The sequence below is a fragment of the Euprymna scolopes genome, chromosome 16 (assembly GCF_053919585.1).
Source record: "Euprymna scolopes isolate OS-2025 chromosome 16, ASM5391958v1, whole genome shotgun sequence".
NCBI classification, from domain to species: Eukaryota; Metazoa; Mollusca; class Cephalopoda; order Sepiida; family Sepiolidae; genus Euprymna; species Euprymna scolopes.
This window is the reverse complement of record NC_136497.1, coordinates 21,230,352-21,251,004: the sequence shown is the minus strand read 5'-3', so window position 1 is coordinate 21,251,004 and position 20,653 is coordinate 21,230,352. Positions and strand designations below refer to the sequence as shown.

General features: G+C 33.5%; 1 protein-coding gene across 1 annotated transcript; it reads right to left on the bottom strand.

Moving 5' to 3' along the window:
- Positions 1-870: 870 nt before the first annotated feature.
- On the bottom strand, positions 871-17,815 carry LOC145296309 (uncharacterized). Its single transcript, XM_080142509.1, has 4 exons — positions 17,648-17,815; positions 12,669-12,807; positions 6,579-6,727; positions 871-882 (listed from the first exon to the last, which is right to left on the bottom strand). Exons 1-4 carry the CDS (start codon positions 17,648-17,650, stop codon positions 871-873), a joined length of 303 nt encoding a protein of 100 aa, XP_079998635.1. The 5' UTR covers positions 17,651-17,815.
- Between the last annotated feature and the right edge of the window lie 2,838 nt (positions 17,816-20,653).

The following is a 20,653-nucleotide window of genomic DNA, read 5'->3' as shown; positions in this document are numbered from 1 at the left end:
TTTTCTAACGAATGATAGAAAATAATGTTTTTTGTATAGTTTTAAGGATTAAAAACTTCCAAGACTATATATATATATATATATATATATATATATATATATATATATATATATATATATATATCACATATGAGTTATCACTCATCAAGGATAGAGGTTAGTGAGTCTACAGTAGACAATGGGACAAATCGTTAGTAGTGTAAGCGGCTCATCAAAAACTTGTTTGCGTCGAACTTGAAGACGCCCAAATTGTAGTCAGCTGGAAAGCAGGCAAATGCAAGAGAGCTCCACAGGCGTGCAGTTCTAAGAAAGAAGCTTTGTTCATAGAATCTACGTTTAGGTTTGGGCACAGGTAAAGATGGGAAAATTATTGATAGTGATTTCATCTTTACGAATGCTTTTCGTAAATGTTTGGCATACGGTGACCATAGATTGGAGCTAAGACGAGCACTTGCCATGAAAATAACGATAAAGCGATACTTATTCGAAAATAAAATATATAATTTGAAATCAAAATTTAAAATTCTGCAAGAACTTTCTACTCAACCTAATAATATTTATTTTGCTTATAAAACAGTAAGCTACGAAAACATGTTTCGCTGTTCTACAGCTCATCAGCGTGACTTTATGTAAAATTCCCACGTGTGAATTGTGTTGATGGCAACCATGTTGTTATCTCATTTCTCGTCATAGTTGGGATGTAAATAGGAATGAATTTATAACCGGTCGAGTCTTACGTGGTATTTGAAAAAAGTAAATAAACATTTGTAATAAGGTAATTGTATTAAATTGATTTATTTCTCATGCTATACATAATTTTGAAACAGCAATTGTTGAAATTCTCTCACAAAATTCTTGTCGGGCAACATTTCACTTTTCCACCTGAAATAAAAAAAAATGGGAATCTTAATTTCGTAACAAATTGTACTAGTGGTAGAAATATTGTCATTATTATTATTATTATTATTATTATCATTATTATTGTCATTATCATTATTATTGTCATTATCATTATTATTGTCATTATCATTATTATTGTCATTATCATTATTATTGTCATTATTATTATTATTGTCATTATTATTATTATTGTCATTATTATTATTATTGTCATTATCATTATTATCATTATTATCATTATTATTATTATTATTATTATTATTATTATTATAACAACAACAACTCTTACTATTATCTATATATTAATTCTGTAGTACCTTTGACACACGTGCGTACGTACGTGTGTCACGGTTTCAAGATTATAAATTAGTCGACCAGGAGATCCTATTCATTAAAAAGGAGGATAGAAGGTCATAACATACTACAAACATTAAATTAGCGTATCTATATTCTAATTTAATATCGTTTTTTATCATCCTTTTTAATAAATAGAATCTCCCGATCACCGAAGACGCAATGTAAAAAAAATGTTAATGATGGCGCTTTTGGGTCGTACATGAAACTAAAATATACCCTCCAAGTCATTTGGCTAGGATCTAAGGGTAGTATCTGTTCTGTCTAAAGATAGTTTCATGATACCGTGGGGTTTCCGTTCGCACTGGGCGTCCATGCAATGGAAATATGTCACAGACTCCTATAAAGATATTGGAGATAAGCTGTAATAACCCGATATATTCTAACACTACATTAACCAAATTTCTTAGATAAATATTTTTACAGTTTTAACAAATAATATCCCAGTGTCTCCATTCACACTGGACGTCCACAGAATGACCAGCAGTTATATATTACATATGAAAGAATTTTCACAGTTATATATTACATATGAAAGAATTTTCACAGTTATATATTACATATAAAAGAATGACCAGCAGTTATATATTACACATGAAAGAATTTTCATAGTTATATATTACATATGAAAGAATTTTCCCAGTTATATAGTACATATGAAAGAATGACCAGCAGTTATATATTACATATGAAAGATGCCGATGTGGAATTTTCACAGGTACCGCTCGTTACTATTATTATTACTATCACTATTATTATTAATAGTATTAATATTTTTATATTGTTGTTTTTGTAAGTGTTTGCATATTTTCCGTACAATGATAACTAAGTTTAATATTATTTATAAGAAATAGTTATTGATTCCCTGACAAAAGGAGTTAGGACCTGTAAATTCACCCTTGTCTGTTCGTCCGTTCGTCTGTTCGCACTTTTCTCAATAACTACGCCGTAGAATTAAAAATTTTTTTGCACAAACATTAAACATGATATGAGTAAAAAAGTAACAGACTGGATTTTCAGGTAAAACTCCGGTTATCCCCCCCTAGGGGTGCCTTTCGGGTTAAAAAGGCTAAAATTGACACTTTTGTGCTTATTAAAAAAAATTGATTTCTTAGATTTTTATAACACCTTTTGAAAACTTGTAACTAACTGATTTCTATATCATTTTGTTTGTCTATACTTCGCGATAACTCTTGCCACGTGTTCTTTCAGGGCTAATAAAAAAAAACGGGTTCTTTCAGGGCTAATAAAAACACTGCATTTTTGGGGACTATTTTACCATAATTGTCCAAAATTTTCTGTGTATGTCTATTTATCTGTTTTGCATGGTGCTGAACTCAAATTTTAATATGTTAAGGCCTTGGGGACTTTTGGGGCTAAATGGGGGATGAGGTAAATAATGGTCATTTCTTTTTTGCATGGTGCAGAACTCAAGTTAACATATGTTAAGGCCTAAAACTGAACCGTTTGTTCATTTTCACCAGAATTTGACGTCCTCTGGGGACTTTTGCGGCTAAATGGGAGGGATGCTGAACTTTGTCATTTTTTTATGCCTCGTTCACTATGAACTCACGGCAGACCCTGCATGCTTCACTTGTTTAATACATGTTTTTACTTCACAATTATAAAAACTATAAAACCAAATTATGTTACATAATCAGCGACTAAGATTAACGGGTTAATGAAAATGACCCCGGAGCGAACGACAAATCTGATGAATAATGAACCGATGTTGCGTGAAAATGTAAACTCGTTAGATGGTAGAAAAACAAACGTGACGTTATTTGTGACTTCTTTTTCAGCAAATACACGTGTGGGACGACAGTTTCGTCTCTGCCTTAAATATTCTCTGTAGCTGAATTTCAATAAATCTTTCTTATGCGAATAATCCGCCACCAACAAAAGAAAACCGGTGTATTCCTATTAACGGATCGAGTAAAGAGATGGTAACACGTGGTTTACTGACTACAACATGAGATTATACACACACCGCAACGCAAGAATTATATTTCGTTTCGTTTATACAATTTATTAATTTCAATATTCCACTCTGCACATTAACTAAAAGAAAATAATGAAATAACACGATTTTAAGTTACACTATACTTTGTCGTATATCGCAAAATAATGTTTATTGGTACTTAAAAGATATTTTACATACAAATATGAGACAAATAAAAACGAAGAAACTTTATATTGCAGTCTGTGTCTTTCGATGATTATTATTATTATTATTATTATTATTATTATTATTATTATTATTATTATTATTATTATTATTATGGTAGTCTCAAACTTTGGATGTTTTAGTTGGATTTTCTTTCTTAAACATCAGGTCAATTCCTTTGATTTCAGACATTCAGGCTGTTTTAAGACTAGCGTCGTTCCCAACGGGCAATCCTTTTGCAAAATTGTAAAAGAAATTGTCTTGTCAATCTGATTAAGTCATTTATGGTGGATTTTTGTTATGTTCCCAAGCTTTTCAATTACAATGGGAAAAACAACTTGGCCTTCGGGACAAGATCAAAGTGTAGTATCTGTTCTTCAGATGCTGCACTTCTATTTCTTGTTCTCTTTCGGTGGAGGAGAAATCCTTCACGACTGAGACAATTTTTTATTTTTGTACCTTTTCTCCACGTTAAAAAACGACCCTGGTGTCTAACTCTGTCCCGTGGGGAGGCATAGTAAATAGGTACAATGGGAATCACAACGACTGTCATAGAGTTGGAGGCATTGACATATTATTATTATTATTATTTCATAACATTCTTAACTTTCTGATGTTTTTTTTTAATTTTAAATTTTTATTTTTTTATTTTTATCTTTATTTATTTATTTTTTAGACATTCAAGCTATACCTTAACACTTTTGCGGTTCCCAACTAGGGCAATTGATCTTGACATATCAAAGGCCTTTGATAAGGTATGGCATAAGGGCCTACTTCACAAGATTTCCAGCTACGGTATAACTGGAAATGTTTACTCAATCATTAAATCATTTGTCCCCGATAGGCTCATAAGAGTAGTGGTTGGTGGGCAGAAATCAGAGGCCCTCAATATTAATGCTGGAGTCCCTCATGGGTCCATCCTAGACCCAACTCTCTTCCTGATATACAGCAATGATCTCCCAAACCCATGCTTAAATCATTCGTGGACATCTATGCTGATGACACGACCATCTATGGCAATACATCAAAGGTCGTAAATGACAAAGTTCGCTCTGATCCTCTTATCTTGAGCGCGTGGTACAATGGGGGATGAAGTAGCTGGTTACTTTTAATGCATCTAAAACCAAGCTCCTATCTTTACATCATCAACGCTCTGCTCCCCATCTGGCATCAATTGAAATGGATGGCTCTCGTCTAGGGGAAGCTCCATGTTTTGATAAGCTTCTGGGCTTGACCTTTACTTCTGACCTGAAATGGAACACGTACATCAAGTCAGTTGCCAAGGTCGCTGGGAAAATGGTAGGATCCTTCTACTGCTCCAGAAGATATATCACCCCTGATATAAAAGCCAAGTACGTCCAAGGATGGAGTACTGCTGCCACATCTGGGTAGGAGTTGCTAAAAACAGCCTATCCTGCCTTCACAGAGTACAAAATATGCTTCGTAGCCTAGTGGGTGATGCCCTTTTCTCTTCCCTGCAACCTCTCTCTCACAGGAGAGACGTTGCGAGCCTGTCTTTATTTTATCGTTACTACCATGGCAGGTGCTCGTCTGAACTCCAATCTCTGCCCCCCCTCACCAATCTTTCACGATAAACACCCGCCTAGCTGAAACCACTGTCAAAAATTTTCCCCACTCCTTATCTGTGCCAAAATCAAAACTTAGATTCCATGAACAAAGCTTCTTTCTTAGAAGTGCACGCCTGTGGAACTCTGTTCCGGTTGCCTGTTTCCCACCTGACTACAACCTGTATGTCAATGTAAACAAAATCCTGATGAACCACCCCCTTAAGTAAGACCCTTTATCAAATCTCCAACACTAACGTACTGTACACACAATAACCCCTATCCCTGAGTGGCTTCCGGGCCTTGATAAGTGGCGACTACTTTGTACCCCCCCCCCAAAAAAACAGGCAAGCCTTTTGTAAGATTGTAAAAGAAATTGTCTTGTCAATCTGATTAAGCCATTTGTGATGGCTTTTTTATTGTCCCAAGCGTTCCAATCACAAAGGGTATCACCTTGACTTCTTTACATTTCCAGAGTCTAACAATTCCCATTTTAGATCTTGGTATTTTTTTTTCTTGTTCTTTCTCTCTCACTCTGGTATCGAAAGGGAAGGCTACGTTAATGATTGAACAAGTTCTCTTGTTTTTATTTAATAAAATTATATCAGGTCTGGAGTGTTCAAGGACGTTATCAGTTTGTATGCGCATATCCCAAAGATGTTTAACATTGTTGTTTTCCTGCACCGCTTCTGGTTTATGCTCATCTCACTTCTCATAAAGTTTGCATATAGTCCAGTGTAGGACCTGAGCAACTTTGCCGTGTCTCCATTTTTTATATTGATGTTGAACTAGCATGGGTCTTTCTGGTACAATATGCGCTAATGTTTCTTCCCTTTCATTACACATTCTGCACATCGGTGATTCTGCAGTTTTGTCGATGTATTATTATTATTATTATTATTATTATTATTATTATTATTATTATTATTATTATTATTATTATTTCCTACTCTGTGTCGCCGACATTCAGAGACTTCAAGTGTTCGACCTCGAGTATCTCCGACGCATCCTCAAGCTTTGTATCACTGGTCAAAACCCCAACATCACAACCCATAAGCGATATAAGATGTCCAGACTTTAGGTAATCATTATTTCACAGAGAAACTCCGATGGTTTGGCCACGTCTGTAGTCGTTCTCCTGATTTAAAAGACAATAACGCCGACCTTATTAGCGAAATGGCACAAGAGGAATTCAAGTTTATTAAAAGTTTATCTCGTAACAGTCAAGATTGAATTACAAGCTGTTACTGACCAGCGCATCTTTAATATTTGATAATGGAACAGTTATGAACAGTCATAGATTGACCACTTTGAAATGCGAAAGTGAAAATTTACTTAAACCGACACAGATTTATATGATTTTTGTTAGCGCACAAACAAGATAAATTTATTCGAAGTGACGTCTAAACTTCAATTTTACATTAATATTCCTATATTTATTGGTCACATTCGTGATACTAGGTTATATTATTCAAATAAATTAACCTTTTTTCGCATGTTAATTAGTTAAGTAAAAACACGAGGTAGACTTTTGATAACCGCCGTGCTAATGAAAGATATTGAAAAAAATGTAAATAGAGATGGCTACTTACCAAAGCACAGCATTGGTATCCTGCAATGCATTCGAAAAACGGTGCATAGGCAAACACTGGTGCCGGGCAGGCCCCCTCACCTGATCCCGGAAGGCAGAGGATTGGACCCGGAGGAGTTAATTCTGGGAATTTATTACCACAAGTTTGACCTAAAAAATGAATTCCAATAGAAAAATAAAACGTTTCTCATAAGCGCATTATCAGTTTTTGTTTTGAATACTGATTTTAAAATTCCCGTTTGGGACATTAAAAAAACAGATTGGTACTTGTGTAGCATAAGGACGGTACTGTCGTCGGAATTTTTCGAGTAGTTTACGTAAAACAAAGGTGCCGAAACGCCGAACCAATGAAATCGCAGCAGCTTACGTCATTTAAGTAAACATTTATTTGCTATCATTGGCTTATTATAAGAACTATCTGTACCCGGTCATGCGTTGCTGTGGCGTAGTTTGTTTGAATGGACCCCCCCCCCAGACAAAATTAAAAATTTTTTTTGAGACGGAATAAGTGTGGCAAACTGTATTTTATTTTCATTATAAAAAATAATATCCAGAGAGAGATAGAGAGAGAGAGAAGGAGAAGGAGAGAGAGAGACAGACAGACAGAAGGAGGGAGAGGGAGAGACAGACAGACAGAAGGAGGGAGAGGGAGAGAGGTAGAGAGGTAGAGAGAGTTGTGAAGAATATATATGTATGTATATATATATGTATATATAAATAATATATAATTTGTCAGGTCATGTCATGTGCTACTGGTATCATGCAACCCAGTACTACCTGCCTCATGGTCGGGTTACCGGCGACTAAACTGGTTCCCCCACCAGACTTGTTTGGTGAGGAGGGCGGCTAGTCTCCCTGAAGGATTAAAAACAAGACTTTCCAAAGGGCGAATGAACTCTTTTTTCTGGGTTAACGGCCAACTAGCACCGTGTATATTTGTGTGTGTGTGTGTGTGTGTGTGTGTGTGTGTGTGTGTGTGTGTGTGTGTGTGTGTATGTTTATTGGGGTGGAGAGGGCTCCCGTAAGCCGTGGTGAAGGCAACCTTTCTAGGAGAAGCAAATCTCTGATTTAAAAAACCATAAAGCGCAAGACTATTACCCGCATTAAGCTGGTCTGCAGTTTAATTTGTTGCTGGCTATCTTGCTCTTGCTTGTTGCTGGATCTCAACATTTTGAACTGAGAGAGAAACTTAGCTGTCGTACAAAGCTAAGACTCTGTAACATCATATTTGTATAGATACTCCCTCAGACATTTGGGCTCATGGATTTTAAATGTCTGATGAAGTGGCACTCGTTTGACAAGACGTTGCAATCATCATATATAAATATATATGATCTTCCACACTTTGTCTATGTTTCTCTGTCTGTCTGTCTGTCTGTCTGTCTGTCTCTCTCTCTCTCTCTCTCTCTCTCTCTCTATATATATATATATATATATATATATATATATATATATATATATTCTACTGTTTACATTACGTTTCTCCGTGGATCTCGTTCGGCGCGCAGCGACACTCGACAAACAACCGTCCGATTATATCAAACGTATTGAACTTATTAACCAAAACGACCATGAAAACAACCTACTCTAATCAATTCACAATTTTTACTACTTTTTTTTCAACGAAAACCGTTAGTCTATACTGAGCATGAGCATTATTTTGTTATAAAAAATACTAAAAAAATTCATAACTTTGATTTTTTTTATTATTTACTTTTTTTTCTTACTGTTCCTTTTTTGTCATGGTTTTACGTTTTTTTTTGTTTTTTTTTACAGCAAATCAACCCCCTCAAATGTCTTTAAATTGACGGCTTTTGTAGGTTTCCGAGTACGCTAATTACGAAAATCGCGATTAGATTTTGCGGAGACAATAAATTTTCTATATATAAAGACGCGCGTGCAATAAATAAATCTAGTTCTCTGCGGTCAACATGTTTCTGTGTCCGTATGTTCCTATGTTCGCCATCTACCGAAATATCGCCATGTAGCAGTATTTGTAAATAGGGAAAATTCGTGTAAAAATGGAAAGAAGCAATGTATTTTATTTCATCTATTAAAGGTCCGGTGTGTTTTGTCGGCATAATCTAAGAAAAAGAGCACAGCTATTATTCAGAGGGGGGGGAGAATAGGTATCATTGCGACGTCATATTTGAATGGTGGGTTAGCGACCGTTTATGCTGTTGATACTGTTAATTCCGAATATAAGAATGGTAAGATATTAGCCAATCACAATGAACGGAATAAGGCAGGGGTGACTTTATTTTTTGTGAATCGAAAAAATAAAAAGAGTATGTTATGTGTATGCATGTAAAGACCATTTAGTGGCGGTGCAAGCACAATATCGTAGGAAAATATAATATTTGACCCGGTCTCAATTGGTAGCGGTTGGAACACTATATATTGAGAAAGAAAAATAGGAACTTCTTCCTCTATAGATGTGGCGATTGTGATGATATCGCTCATCAAATGTAATGTAGCATTTTATTATTACAAGTGAATGTGGCAGAAATTGGAGTGGTAAGCTACATAAAATAGTGGCTATCAGGGTAGATGCATGGAATTTGTATGTGGCATCTGTTGTTGCAAACCTACGGTACATTCGTTCAGAGGGTAATTTCTGCAATTAAAATATTATATATGGAGAAAAACTGAATATTTATTTTAATTTGAACAAAAAAAAAATCATTTAAAAAAATCATATAAAACTAAAATATTTTTTTCTATCATTTGTTTCTTATTAAAACAGTAAATATTTATTCAGTAAACTTATATTACAATGAGGGTTTACTTTTCATAATTTGAATTTGAATTTTCTTAAAGTTTCGTAAAAAACTATCCAATAATTATTCCTTGTATTTTCTTCCTAACAAAAAGAATTTAATATAACAGAAATAATAACTTTTCAATAAAAAATTGCGATTAGCGTTTGTAATAACAGAAATAATATACTTTTCAATGAAAAAAAATGGCGACTAGCGTTTGCGCGGTAAAATTCACGAAATTTTCCTTTGGCACTTTCCGATGTTTTACATGAACTGATTAGAAAATTTTGACTATAGCATGATCGTTATTCTGCATAAGTACTTAAAAAGGTTTTCCCCTTTGTCTAAAATAGATTCTATGCCTTCGTCTCTCACGACAATAAATTACGCTCTTTTGTTCTAAAACAGTCTTATCTGATTAGACAAGACAGCTTTATCTGATTCTTTTTAACCAATCAACAGCCTTATCTGATTCTTTTTAACCAATCAGCAGACTTAATTTTAAAGGGATGAAGACAGAAAGTTTTTGTTCGCTCTCTTTTGAATGCTGGCTTTACCCGAATAAGACGCCAAGTAAACGTCTCCATTTAAATTATTCCTAACTTGAATTGGACGCATTTAAAGAATTGGCTTGTTTAGGAATAAAAGGAATCATTTTATAATAAAGAGATCTTTTAATTAAGTCGTAGACACAATTAGTTTTGCAAAGACGTTTCTCATTTAATCATATATTATTACTTTTCACTGTCTTGTGTGATTTCTCTGTATGTTTTAGTTCATTTTTTTTCAACAATCAAATCACACTTTTACTACGAAAACACTTCACAAATTATGTAAAGGCGACTTTAAATGTTCAAATGTGAATTAGAAATCTATTATTGTTATTATTATTTACTCACTAGGAGAAGTCACACAAGCCATCATCAAAGGTCGCTCTTTCTCTCAGACCGAATCGTCGAGTTCTCTGGAATCTGAGTGACAACAAGACTTCGCAAATTTCCAGTACTCTCCACCTTTTTCGATAACCTTTGTAAAAGAATTTGTGTTATCGCAACAGCTGCATATCATTGATTTCTCGTTTGCAGCGATCATTGATCTTCACTGGAGTTTGGGTGGCAATTAGCCTCCCCAAGGTCCCAATCCTCTTTGCACTCAACCAGCGGAGGTCTGGTTAATGCTTCCTCTTGATCTTTCCATCCTCCTTGACCCTCATTTATTTGGTGTGGTGCCACTTTATGGTGACACACACTAAGAAAAAGAAAGATTTGATTCTAGGTGATGTTCTTTTGCCTTACATATATAGTCGTTTCTCTGTGTTCAATTTGTGTCTGTATTTCGTGTGTTAGGCTCCATATTCAAGAGTTTTCCTTAATATTTCTTTCATTATTGTTATCCGTTGTATCTTCTCAGCTATCCTTCTTAATTCCAATCTTTCCCATTCTTTTTTCAAAGTTTTTCGGTATTGTTATTAGCGCTCCTACTATTAGTGGTGTTATCTTAACTTTCTTCGTTTTCCAGATCCTTTTGACTTCTCTGACCAGTTCCGTGTATTTGATCTGCCCATCCGTGACCTTCATCTTCGGTGTGTGATCTGTTGAACCGGTAAAATCTACAATCTGGCAGGTATTTTCCGTCGTGTTAACTATTATGATATCCGGTCTTCTTGCTTGGATGGGTGTATCCGTTTGTATATCCATGTTTCATAGGATCTTGTGAGTTTCATATTTCAATACTGCTGTCCGTTTTGTGTTTGTACCATTTATCTGGGTGTACAAGGTGCAATCATCTGCCAGTGTGCTGACTTCCCGACTTGATCGTGAATATTTTTATATTGGGGGGGGGGGCTAGTTTGCTACATTCACTTTTTATGTAGTTTATTGTTTCGTCTTTTGTTCGCAGAGTCTGCATTTCTTGTGTCTTGTCGATCTTTGCTTTGATGTGGTTGGTTCAAATCGCGTTATCTTGTGCGGCTATTATAAGGGATTCTGTTTCCCTGTTTAGGTTTCCTTTTTGTGGACATTTCCAGGTGTTTTTGTTCGTCTCATCTTTAGTCATCCTTACGTGTAGCTACTTCTCTTCTCATTTTTTTCCTCGTTTTCTTTCTATTTTTCGTTTTTTCAGGGCCTCTTGCTGTAGTAATTATTCTTTCTGCATTTTGTATTTTTCCAATTCTTTTTGTGTGTCATTTACACAGTCTTCTATACAGACCAGCCTTCTATCTCCGTCTTTACTTTTCACATATAGTCGGCCAATATCATCTTTTGGATGTAGTGTACTGTGCATCGTCATGGGGTTCCTGGTCTTCTAGTTGAGATTCCTTAGTTCTTTTTTGGTCCAGCTTATAAACAGTTCAGAGTATATACTGCCCACGTGTTTACACTTTATTATTATTATTATTATTATTATTATTATTATTATTATTATTGTTGTTGTTGTTGTTGTTGTTGTTGTTGTTATTATTGTTATTATTGTTATTATTATTATTATTATTATTATTATTATTACTATTATTATTATTATTATTATTATTATTATTATTATTATTGTTATTGTTATTATTATTATTATTATTATTATTGTTATTATTATTATTATTATTATTATTGTTGTTATTATTGTTATTATTATTGTTATTATTGTTATTATTGTTATTATTATTATTATTATTATTATTATTATTATTATTATTATTATTATTATTATTATTATTATTTGTATTTCCTAGTAGTTATCACACAGGCCATTATCAGAGATTACTAACTGACAATAACCAGTAGTGTTTTCTGGAGTCAGAGTGACAACGAGTTTCACCATATTTCCGGTAACATGCGCCTCTTCCGACAATTTTTGCAAATGACTTTGTATTTTCGCAACATCCGGTTGCTATTAGTGTCTCACTGGCAGCGACTGTAAGTACTCTTAGCACTTATTCAATAGAAGTCTTGTTATTTTTTTCCATTCACGGTCATTCCATCCTCCTTGCCCCTTCACGCCTATTTTGCGTGGAATTAGCCAAGGATGACGCTTGTTCGGGGGGGGGGGGTCAGTTTATAAGAATTTTTGCAGCGCCAGTTTCCTGTGGTTTTCTTTTGATCCCATTATTTTACTTCTGTTGCAGTTTTCATAAGATTGGTTAGTGTTTGTAGTTTGTGTGGCTTACTTTTTGCATTATTATTATTATTATTATTATTATTATTATTTATAGTCTAACTACAAATTACTCAGCTGAGAAGAAAAAATGTTGAATCATTCTTTTTTGTTAAAAAATTCAAATATGAAGAGAAGTATTTTTTTTTTCAGAAAGAAATATTCAATGTAATTATTCTGACCTGGTTGACCTGGCGTTGGTGATGGCGTGGTCGTTGTTGGCTCTGGGGTCGTTGTAGTCGGTTCAGGTGTTGTTGTAGTCGGTTCAGGTGTTGTGGTTGGGGCTGCTGTCGTTGTTGGCGGAGCTGTAGTCGGAGGTTGCTTCAAGTAGAGAATTAATAGCAATTGACAAACATCTCAAAACATTTGCTAATAACAGAGAGAAGGCTAACACGACGATATTTAGTTAGATCAGATCGATTACTAGTATTTTTGACGATAGGGACAACATAGGACTTCTTCTAACAGAACTGAGATAAACAGAGATTGAATAATATAGATTGAAGAAACTTCAGGTGTACAACGTTTGAGAACAACAACAAGAATCAAATCAGGACCAGGAACCTTAGATTAGTCAAGATCAGCAATTATTTTAGCAACCATCTTTGGAATGATAATTACAGAATCAAGAGTTTGATCAGGTTTCAAAGGAAAATCCAGAAGAACAGCACCAGAATTATCGATAAAAGAATTTTAGCAAAAAGGCGAGCAAAAGGATCAGTCTAATTCTGAGTAAATGAAATAAACTGGAGACCATTAAAAAGAGGGCGAATAGCAGATTTGTCACTATTAATATTATAGATTCTTCAAAAGTCACCATAGCCGACTGTTTGAGAGGAGATAGGGTCACGAATCCCTTGAGAATAGCTAGATAGCCTCAGGAATTGCTGTCTTCTCCAGGATTATTTAGAATCTTCAGAACCATCCCGACGATACTGATTGAAGTAATGATTAAGATGAGCAATGGTAGAGGCACAAACAGATGAAAACCAGGAAGGAGAATGAGGTTCGCTTTGAAACTGATAATGAGAAATGAAGGTGTCAATTCTAACAAAAGCCAGTCAGTAACCTCCTAAGACGCATTCGGAGACATACCAAAAACAGGACTCCATGAAATGTCACATAGAAAGTTGATGAGACTATCCCAATAAGCCCTCCTGGAGTTAAACATCTTCCTATGAAAGGGACGATCAACTAAAGACTTGACAGAAAAATCAATCTCACCATCAACAGATTATCAGAAGAATCCAACGGAGAAAAAGAGAAAACAGAATATGATTCAGAAACAAAAGTGAGAAAAAGATCAAGTAAAAATGGTTGAAGTCATTTTACAGAAAACATGTAGGGATGGGCGTAACTTGGGCCAAGTTATGAGGGAAAAGTTAAGATTTCATCAACAATGATATGATGTGTGATAAGAGTGTGGGAGCCAGTCAGTATAATGAGCATTAAAGTCACCGAAAATAAAGATGGAACTTAACGGATGTGGTTGTACGGCATTATCAAACGTTACATTGCTTAATAAATTTCTGTTGGTTATAGGTTTATTTGCATCATAGATTACTTTATATCATACGTTACCTTGTGTCATACGATGTTGTTTTATATCGTATGTTACTTCTCGTTATAAGTTACTATGCGTCATTAGTTACCATGACTCACTAATTACTATGCATCATTAGTTATTTTGCGTCATTAGTTACTAAGCGTCATTATTTTAAATACGTCATTAGTTATAATGCGTCATTAGTTATTTTGTGTCATTAGTTACTTTGTGTCATTAGTTACTTTGTTTCATTAGTTACTTTGTTTCATTAGTTATTTTGTTTCATTAGTTATTTTATGTTATTAGTTATTTTATGGCATTAGTTATTTTATGTCATTAGTTACTTTGCATCATCTAGAAGTGTAAGCCATTTTGAGTTTCAGAACAGTTTCAGATGGTTCACTGTTACACACAAGTCCTGGGAGGTGACTTGTTTGTAGTAGACAGTTCCACAGAACAAAATATTCTTACCGTGTCGAAACCCGGGAAAGAACATGTGAAATTGCTCCAGAAAAAGTTCAATATTTATGAAGCAATTCTGGTTTCTGATTGGTTGGTAGCAGCACGTGAATTAATTTGATTCGTCAGTTCTTAGCAGCATCCTTTATAAATAGAATCGTCTGACTGTGTGGGATTATACCCCATTAGTGTTCCAAAATATTGCAACATCCTCCCTATTTTGCAACATTAGTTACTTTGCATCATTAGTTACTTTGAGTCATTAGTTACTTTGTTTCATTAGTTACTTTGTTTCATTAGTTACTTTGCATCATTAGTTATTTTATGTCATTAGTTATTTTATGTCATTAGTTATTTTATGTCATTAGTTATTTTGCATCATTAGTTACTTTGCATCATTAGTTACTTTGCGTCATTAGTTACTTTGTTTCATTAGTTACTTTGAGTCATTAGTTACTATGCGTCATTAGTTACTTTGCATCATTAGTTACTTTGCATCATTAGTTACTTTGTTTCATTAGTTACTTTGAGTCATTAGTTACTATGCGTCATTAGTTACTTTGCATCATTAGTTACTTTGCATCATTAGTTATTTTATGTCATTAGTTATTTTATGTCATTAGTTATTTTATGTCATTAGTTACTTTGCCTCATTAGTTACTTTGCATCATTAGTTACTTTGCATCATTAGTTACTTTGTTTCATTAGTTACTTTGAGTCATTAGTTACTATGCGTCATTAGTTACTTTACGTCATTAGTTACTATGCGTCGTTAGTTACTTTGCATTATTACTTACTATGCATTATTACTTTGCGTTATTACTTACTATACGTCATTAGTTACTTTGCGTCATTAGTTTCTTTGCGTCATTTATTATTTGGTGTCATTAATTAATATGCATCATTAGTTACTTTGCGTCAACGGTTAATTTTAATCATAGATTGCTTTGGTTCATACGATAATTTTCGTCATATTTTTCTTTACATTATACCTTTCTTGAATTATACGTTTCTTTATGTCATTCAATACTTTTCGTCATGTGTGCATTTATGTTACTTTGGGTCTAAGTTACTTTTTATAAGTTACTTTACATCGTAAGCTACTTTGTGTCATAATTTATATTATATCCATATGTTACTGTAAGTATATTTACTTAATTCAAGTGGCCATGATGAAAGTCACCAGCGTGACCACCTGTTACGCTTGTGGTTTTCTCGTCAACTGATGGAACAAAAGTGACTCACTATATTAAAATATCTTTTCACACAGTCAATTACAGTTTAGTCTACCCGGTATCTCTTCGCTCTTGAACGTACCGTTTCCATTATCGCATTCCAAGAATAAACGAAGCAACAATTCCCCGCCTTTTCATCGTTGCTCCAACATACTTCATGCTTCGTGTTGCGTACAATTTGGAACGGTGGAAAAGAAGCGAAATCGTTTAAATGCTGCCAATTTATTGCTGCGCAAAACCACTTTAGATTTTACGCTGATGCGCATGCAAGTTCATAATATGTGCAGTCTACGATGGACACTTGAAGAAGGAAAGTGATTTGCATTTAATGCTGAAACGCATTGGAGAGAGAAAACACTAAATAGTGTGTTTTCTTTAAATTTTGATGAATCCGTGTGTGCCTCTTTACAGCCGCCAACGTGAGAGACGGCGACACTACCAGAATCAAAGAAGAAGAAGATGAAAAAGAAGAAATACACGGTTTATTTGTTCTTAGATAGTTTTCCCATCGATAAGTATAGAAAGTCGATAAAATTCTGATTAAAGAAGGAACAGTTTAATTTTGACCAAAGTTAACACTCTTATACAGCCTAACATCACAAGTGCATTTGAGAAGTGTTATCACCGTACAAGCAGAATGGACCGACGTATAAAATCAACAACAGATTTTTTTATAAGAAAAGGGCGAGTTCGAAATGTATTTTTCTGTTTAAAGCACAATTGAACAATATTTGATTTTTTGCAATTTAAAGTTTAATTCAAACCATTATATGAAATAATCTCATCGAATCAACAGTAAGTTCCCTACAGTGCAGTTTCGACTAAGTCACTGCAGGGAGACATGTGAAGTTTCCTCCCAGTTTACCACGGTGGGTCTCGAACTAGAACAAGCAAGCAATCGATTTTATTGAAAATAGACCATTTCACCGATTCCGATCACAATAAAAGTATTGGAAGTGTAGAACTTTCGTTGATCATCATTCAATCCCGTGTAACGTCGTGTCTCCTTGCTAGTATATGGTTGAATTAAAGTTATAATGTTGTCTCTGTATGTGTCTGGTGAAAAATACGCTTGCAAAACTTACATCATGATCGTATTTTATTTTATATCTTGAAACATTGAAATTATCAAAATTTCAAAGTCATAAAAATAGTATTATCGGGTTCAGAGCTGGACGAAAATGGATATGGAAGTTCATTAATTAATACGTAAAATCACGTTTAATCAATTCGAACTGATAAGATAACATACCATATTTTGGGGTGCATGTAAAGTAACAAAAGTAAAGCAATTTTAAATCTGGCCAATACTAAATGAGTGACCACTTATGAATACTAGGTCGTGCATATAACAAAAATCTATGGAAATTAATCGAACAAATTGATTTCATAAAAAACGACTTCGACATGGAATTACCTAACGATGATTGATATGCCATAAAACTCAACAACAATAATAACAATAACAACAATAATAACAATAATAATAATAATAATAATAATAATAATAATAACAACAATAATAACAATAACAACAACAATAATAACAATAACAAGAATAACAACAATAATAACAATAACAACAATAATAATAACAATAACAACAACAATAATAACAATAACAACAACAATAATAACAATAACAACAATAATAATAACAATAACAACAATAACAACAATAATAACAACAATAATAATAACAATAACAACAACAATAACAAGAATAACAACAACAATAACAACAATAACAACAATAATAACAATAACAACAATAACAACAATAACAACAACAATAACAACAATAATAATAACAATAACAACAACAATAATAACAATAACAACAACAATAACAAGAATAACAACAATAATAATAACAATAACAAGAATAACAACAATAATAACAATAATGCTAATTTCTTACCATAACACAGCATTGAGCTCCGGTCACGCAATCATACAGCGGCGCGTGTATGAAGATGGGGGCAGGGCAAGCGCTTGCGTCGTTCCCGGGTAGACAGACAGTCGGTCCGGGTGGCGTTAGTTCTGGGAATTTGTTGCCACATCCAGATCCTATAAAGAGTTCAGTACAATAGAGAAATTATCATTGTTAAAGCAAGCACATTAAACATACGACCCACTTAAGGCCCGCATAAAATAGATTGTAATTTAATTATTTAACCGCCCAAATTGCAGTTTTATGATTAATGTCGAATAAACGTGCGTCGTTCATTGAAAAAGAATTGCCCGTTTTTTTCTGTATTTCTTCTTTGTTTGTTTCAACTTATAAACAATATATCATTCTTTATCGGATTTCAAAACAGAAAAGATACACAGATGTAGTCAACATTTCACATGGGTTAAAATTTTAGAAAACCTCCATGAATTTGAATTAAACTTAGTGTAAATTATAACTTACTATCAAAAGATATTATTAAAAAACGCGTTTATACTGTCTTAATCAGAGCTGGCAGGGAAACGATAACAAAATACTCAGGACTTATGTACGACATTAAAAGAAACTGGAATCTTAGGAAGATTCCCATCATTCCAGTAATTATAGAAGAAGGAAAAGAATTTCAAAAACTACATGGTGAATATATCCAGTACACCAAATGCTAGAAAGATACAAACAATTGCACTTAAAATAACAGTTAGAATCATAAAAAAGATCTTTCTGTCTGACTGTCTGAATATGCGGGTGAATTTTATACATTCCGTACGATGCCCCATGCCTATAACAAAATGATAAGAAAATTGAAAAAAGTTTCTAAATAACAAAAATATTATGCAATAGTTTTATTAAAGTGGTCAGTCATGTACGATCAAAATTCAGGGATCCGGAGATTGATAGGAGTTTGTTTTAAAAAAAGAAAATTCGAAGAACAAAAGTAAAATTAATTAATTGCTATTATTTAAACGAATATTATTATTTAAACGAATATTATTATTTAAACGAATATTATTATTTAAACGCATTATCAAATACGTTAATGGTGCCTATAGTGTTTAATCTGTCCAATTACATATTACGTTATCCTAGACTTTATGTTATTTAATTTGTCTATTAGTTCCAGAATCCATTAAATATTTCGCATCAATTTGGTCAAGCTTAGTTTTTTTTTTAAATATTTATTTTATATATTAACAATTTTTGTTTGTAAAATATGCTTCTAAATGCAACATAAGTGTTGCGAATATAATAGATTTATATATATATATATATATATATATATACATATATATATATATATATATATATATATATATATATATATAAAGGAGAACAATAGGAATGAGGAATGAAGTCACAAAAACTATATATTGGTAAATATAGATTGGTTCATTTATTCAATAAGAGAATATAAACAATTAGTTGGGGGATAGAAGGGACTATTTATGCCAAGGCATTTCGAAGCCTCATCAGAAGAGTAGAGAAGTTGCTAGGTAACATAATGGGGATGCTGCGTCTAGCCTGGGATTCATTAGGAACGAAATAGATCAATTAAAATTATAGATGATGTTGGGGGGGGTTATCGAATTCTAAATAAACTAGGAGCGTATTATATAGAATGTAATGTAGAAAGGTGTACTGGGTCTTTATCATAGTCTTAAATGGATGTAGTATATGTTTAAAGGCTAAAGGAGAGGTATAGTGTGGATGAGTGGTAATTCTATTTCATCGGTGTGTAAGATTATTATAGAATTATACACCACTTCAGAGTGTTGTTGTCGTCTCGGTTGCATCTGTCAATAAAATGCCCCTGCATAGATAATAGACATCACACACACACACATATACATATATATATATATATATATATATATACATATATATATATATAGTAATTTATAAAATATATATGGCGATTAAGCTACACTGAATATTCCGCATTTCATCCACTATTCAGTGTAGCTTAATCGCCATATACATTTTATAAATTACTAACTAGCTCTAACTACGTATTGAGCACTTTTGAAGTAAATACCTTAAAGTTTAGGCATAAATCTGTACTTTCGTATATTAATTTTATGTGAGTAAATTAAGTATATATATATATATATATATATATATATATATATATATATATATATATATTTGTGACTTCATGTCCCATTCCTATTGTTCTCCTACAGAAGCTCCAATGATACTTGTTGAGCTTTATATTGTCCCGATAAGTCCCCTTTTGTAGAATTGGGTTTACTCTTTTCTTCTAACTCACTAAGCTATATATATATATATATATATATATATATATATATATATATATATATATATATATATATATAAACGGCTGTACTATCAAAAATGCTCGGCTGAGGTTGCCCCAGTTCTCCTCAAAACTTTTAAACAAATGGCTAAACGAATCTTGCTTACGTGACTGCTGGAAAACTGATTCTGTGGTAACAGTTAAATATTTTGGCGAAAAGAGGGAGATGGCTAATAGAGCGATAATTTAAGGGTCAGTTCTTTCGCCCAAATTCTTTTAGAGTTCATAATTAACCAAGCTTTAGTCCACGGTTAAACAGTTGCTAAATTTTGTCCGACCAATAGTATGGATTTAGGCAAGGCTGTTCTACTGCAGATATCCTAACTGTAATTTCTGAACGTATATACAATGCATCGGATAAGGCAGCGGAGTCTTGTGCAGTAGCTCTAGAGATGTCCAAGGCTTTTGACAGAGTATGGCACGATAGTCTTCTCAGGGAAATCAGATCATTTTTTAATTTTTTTATTTTTATACATTTTTACCCCAAACAAGGCACATTGCCACTTTGTTGTAGGGGGCTACTATCAGGGATATAAGCATCAGGTGTACTATGTAGGGAGTTGGGCAGCAAGATGTCGGTTCACGTTGCACTTGAACTTCTGCATGTCAGTACAGTTGGGGAAGCATGAACCTGGAAGGAAATTCCAAAATCTAGCAGT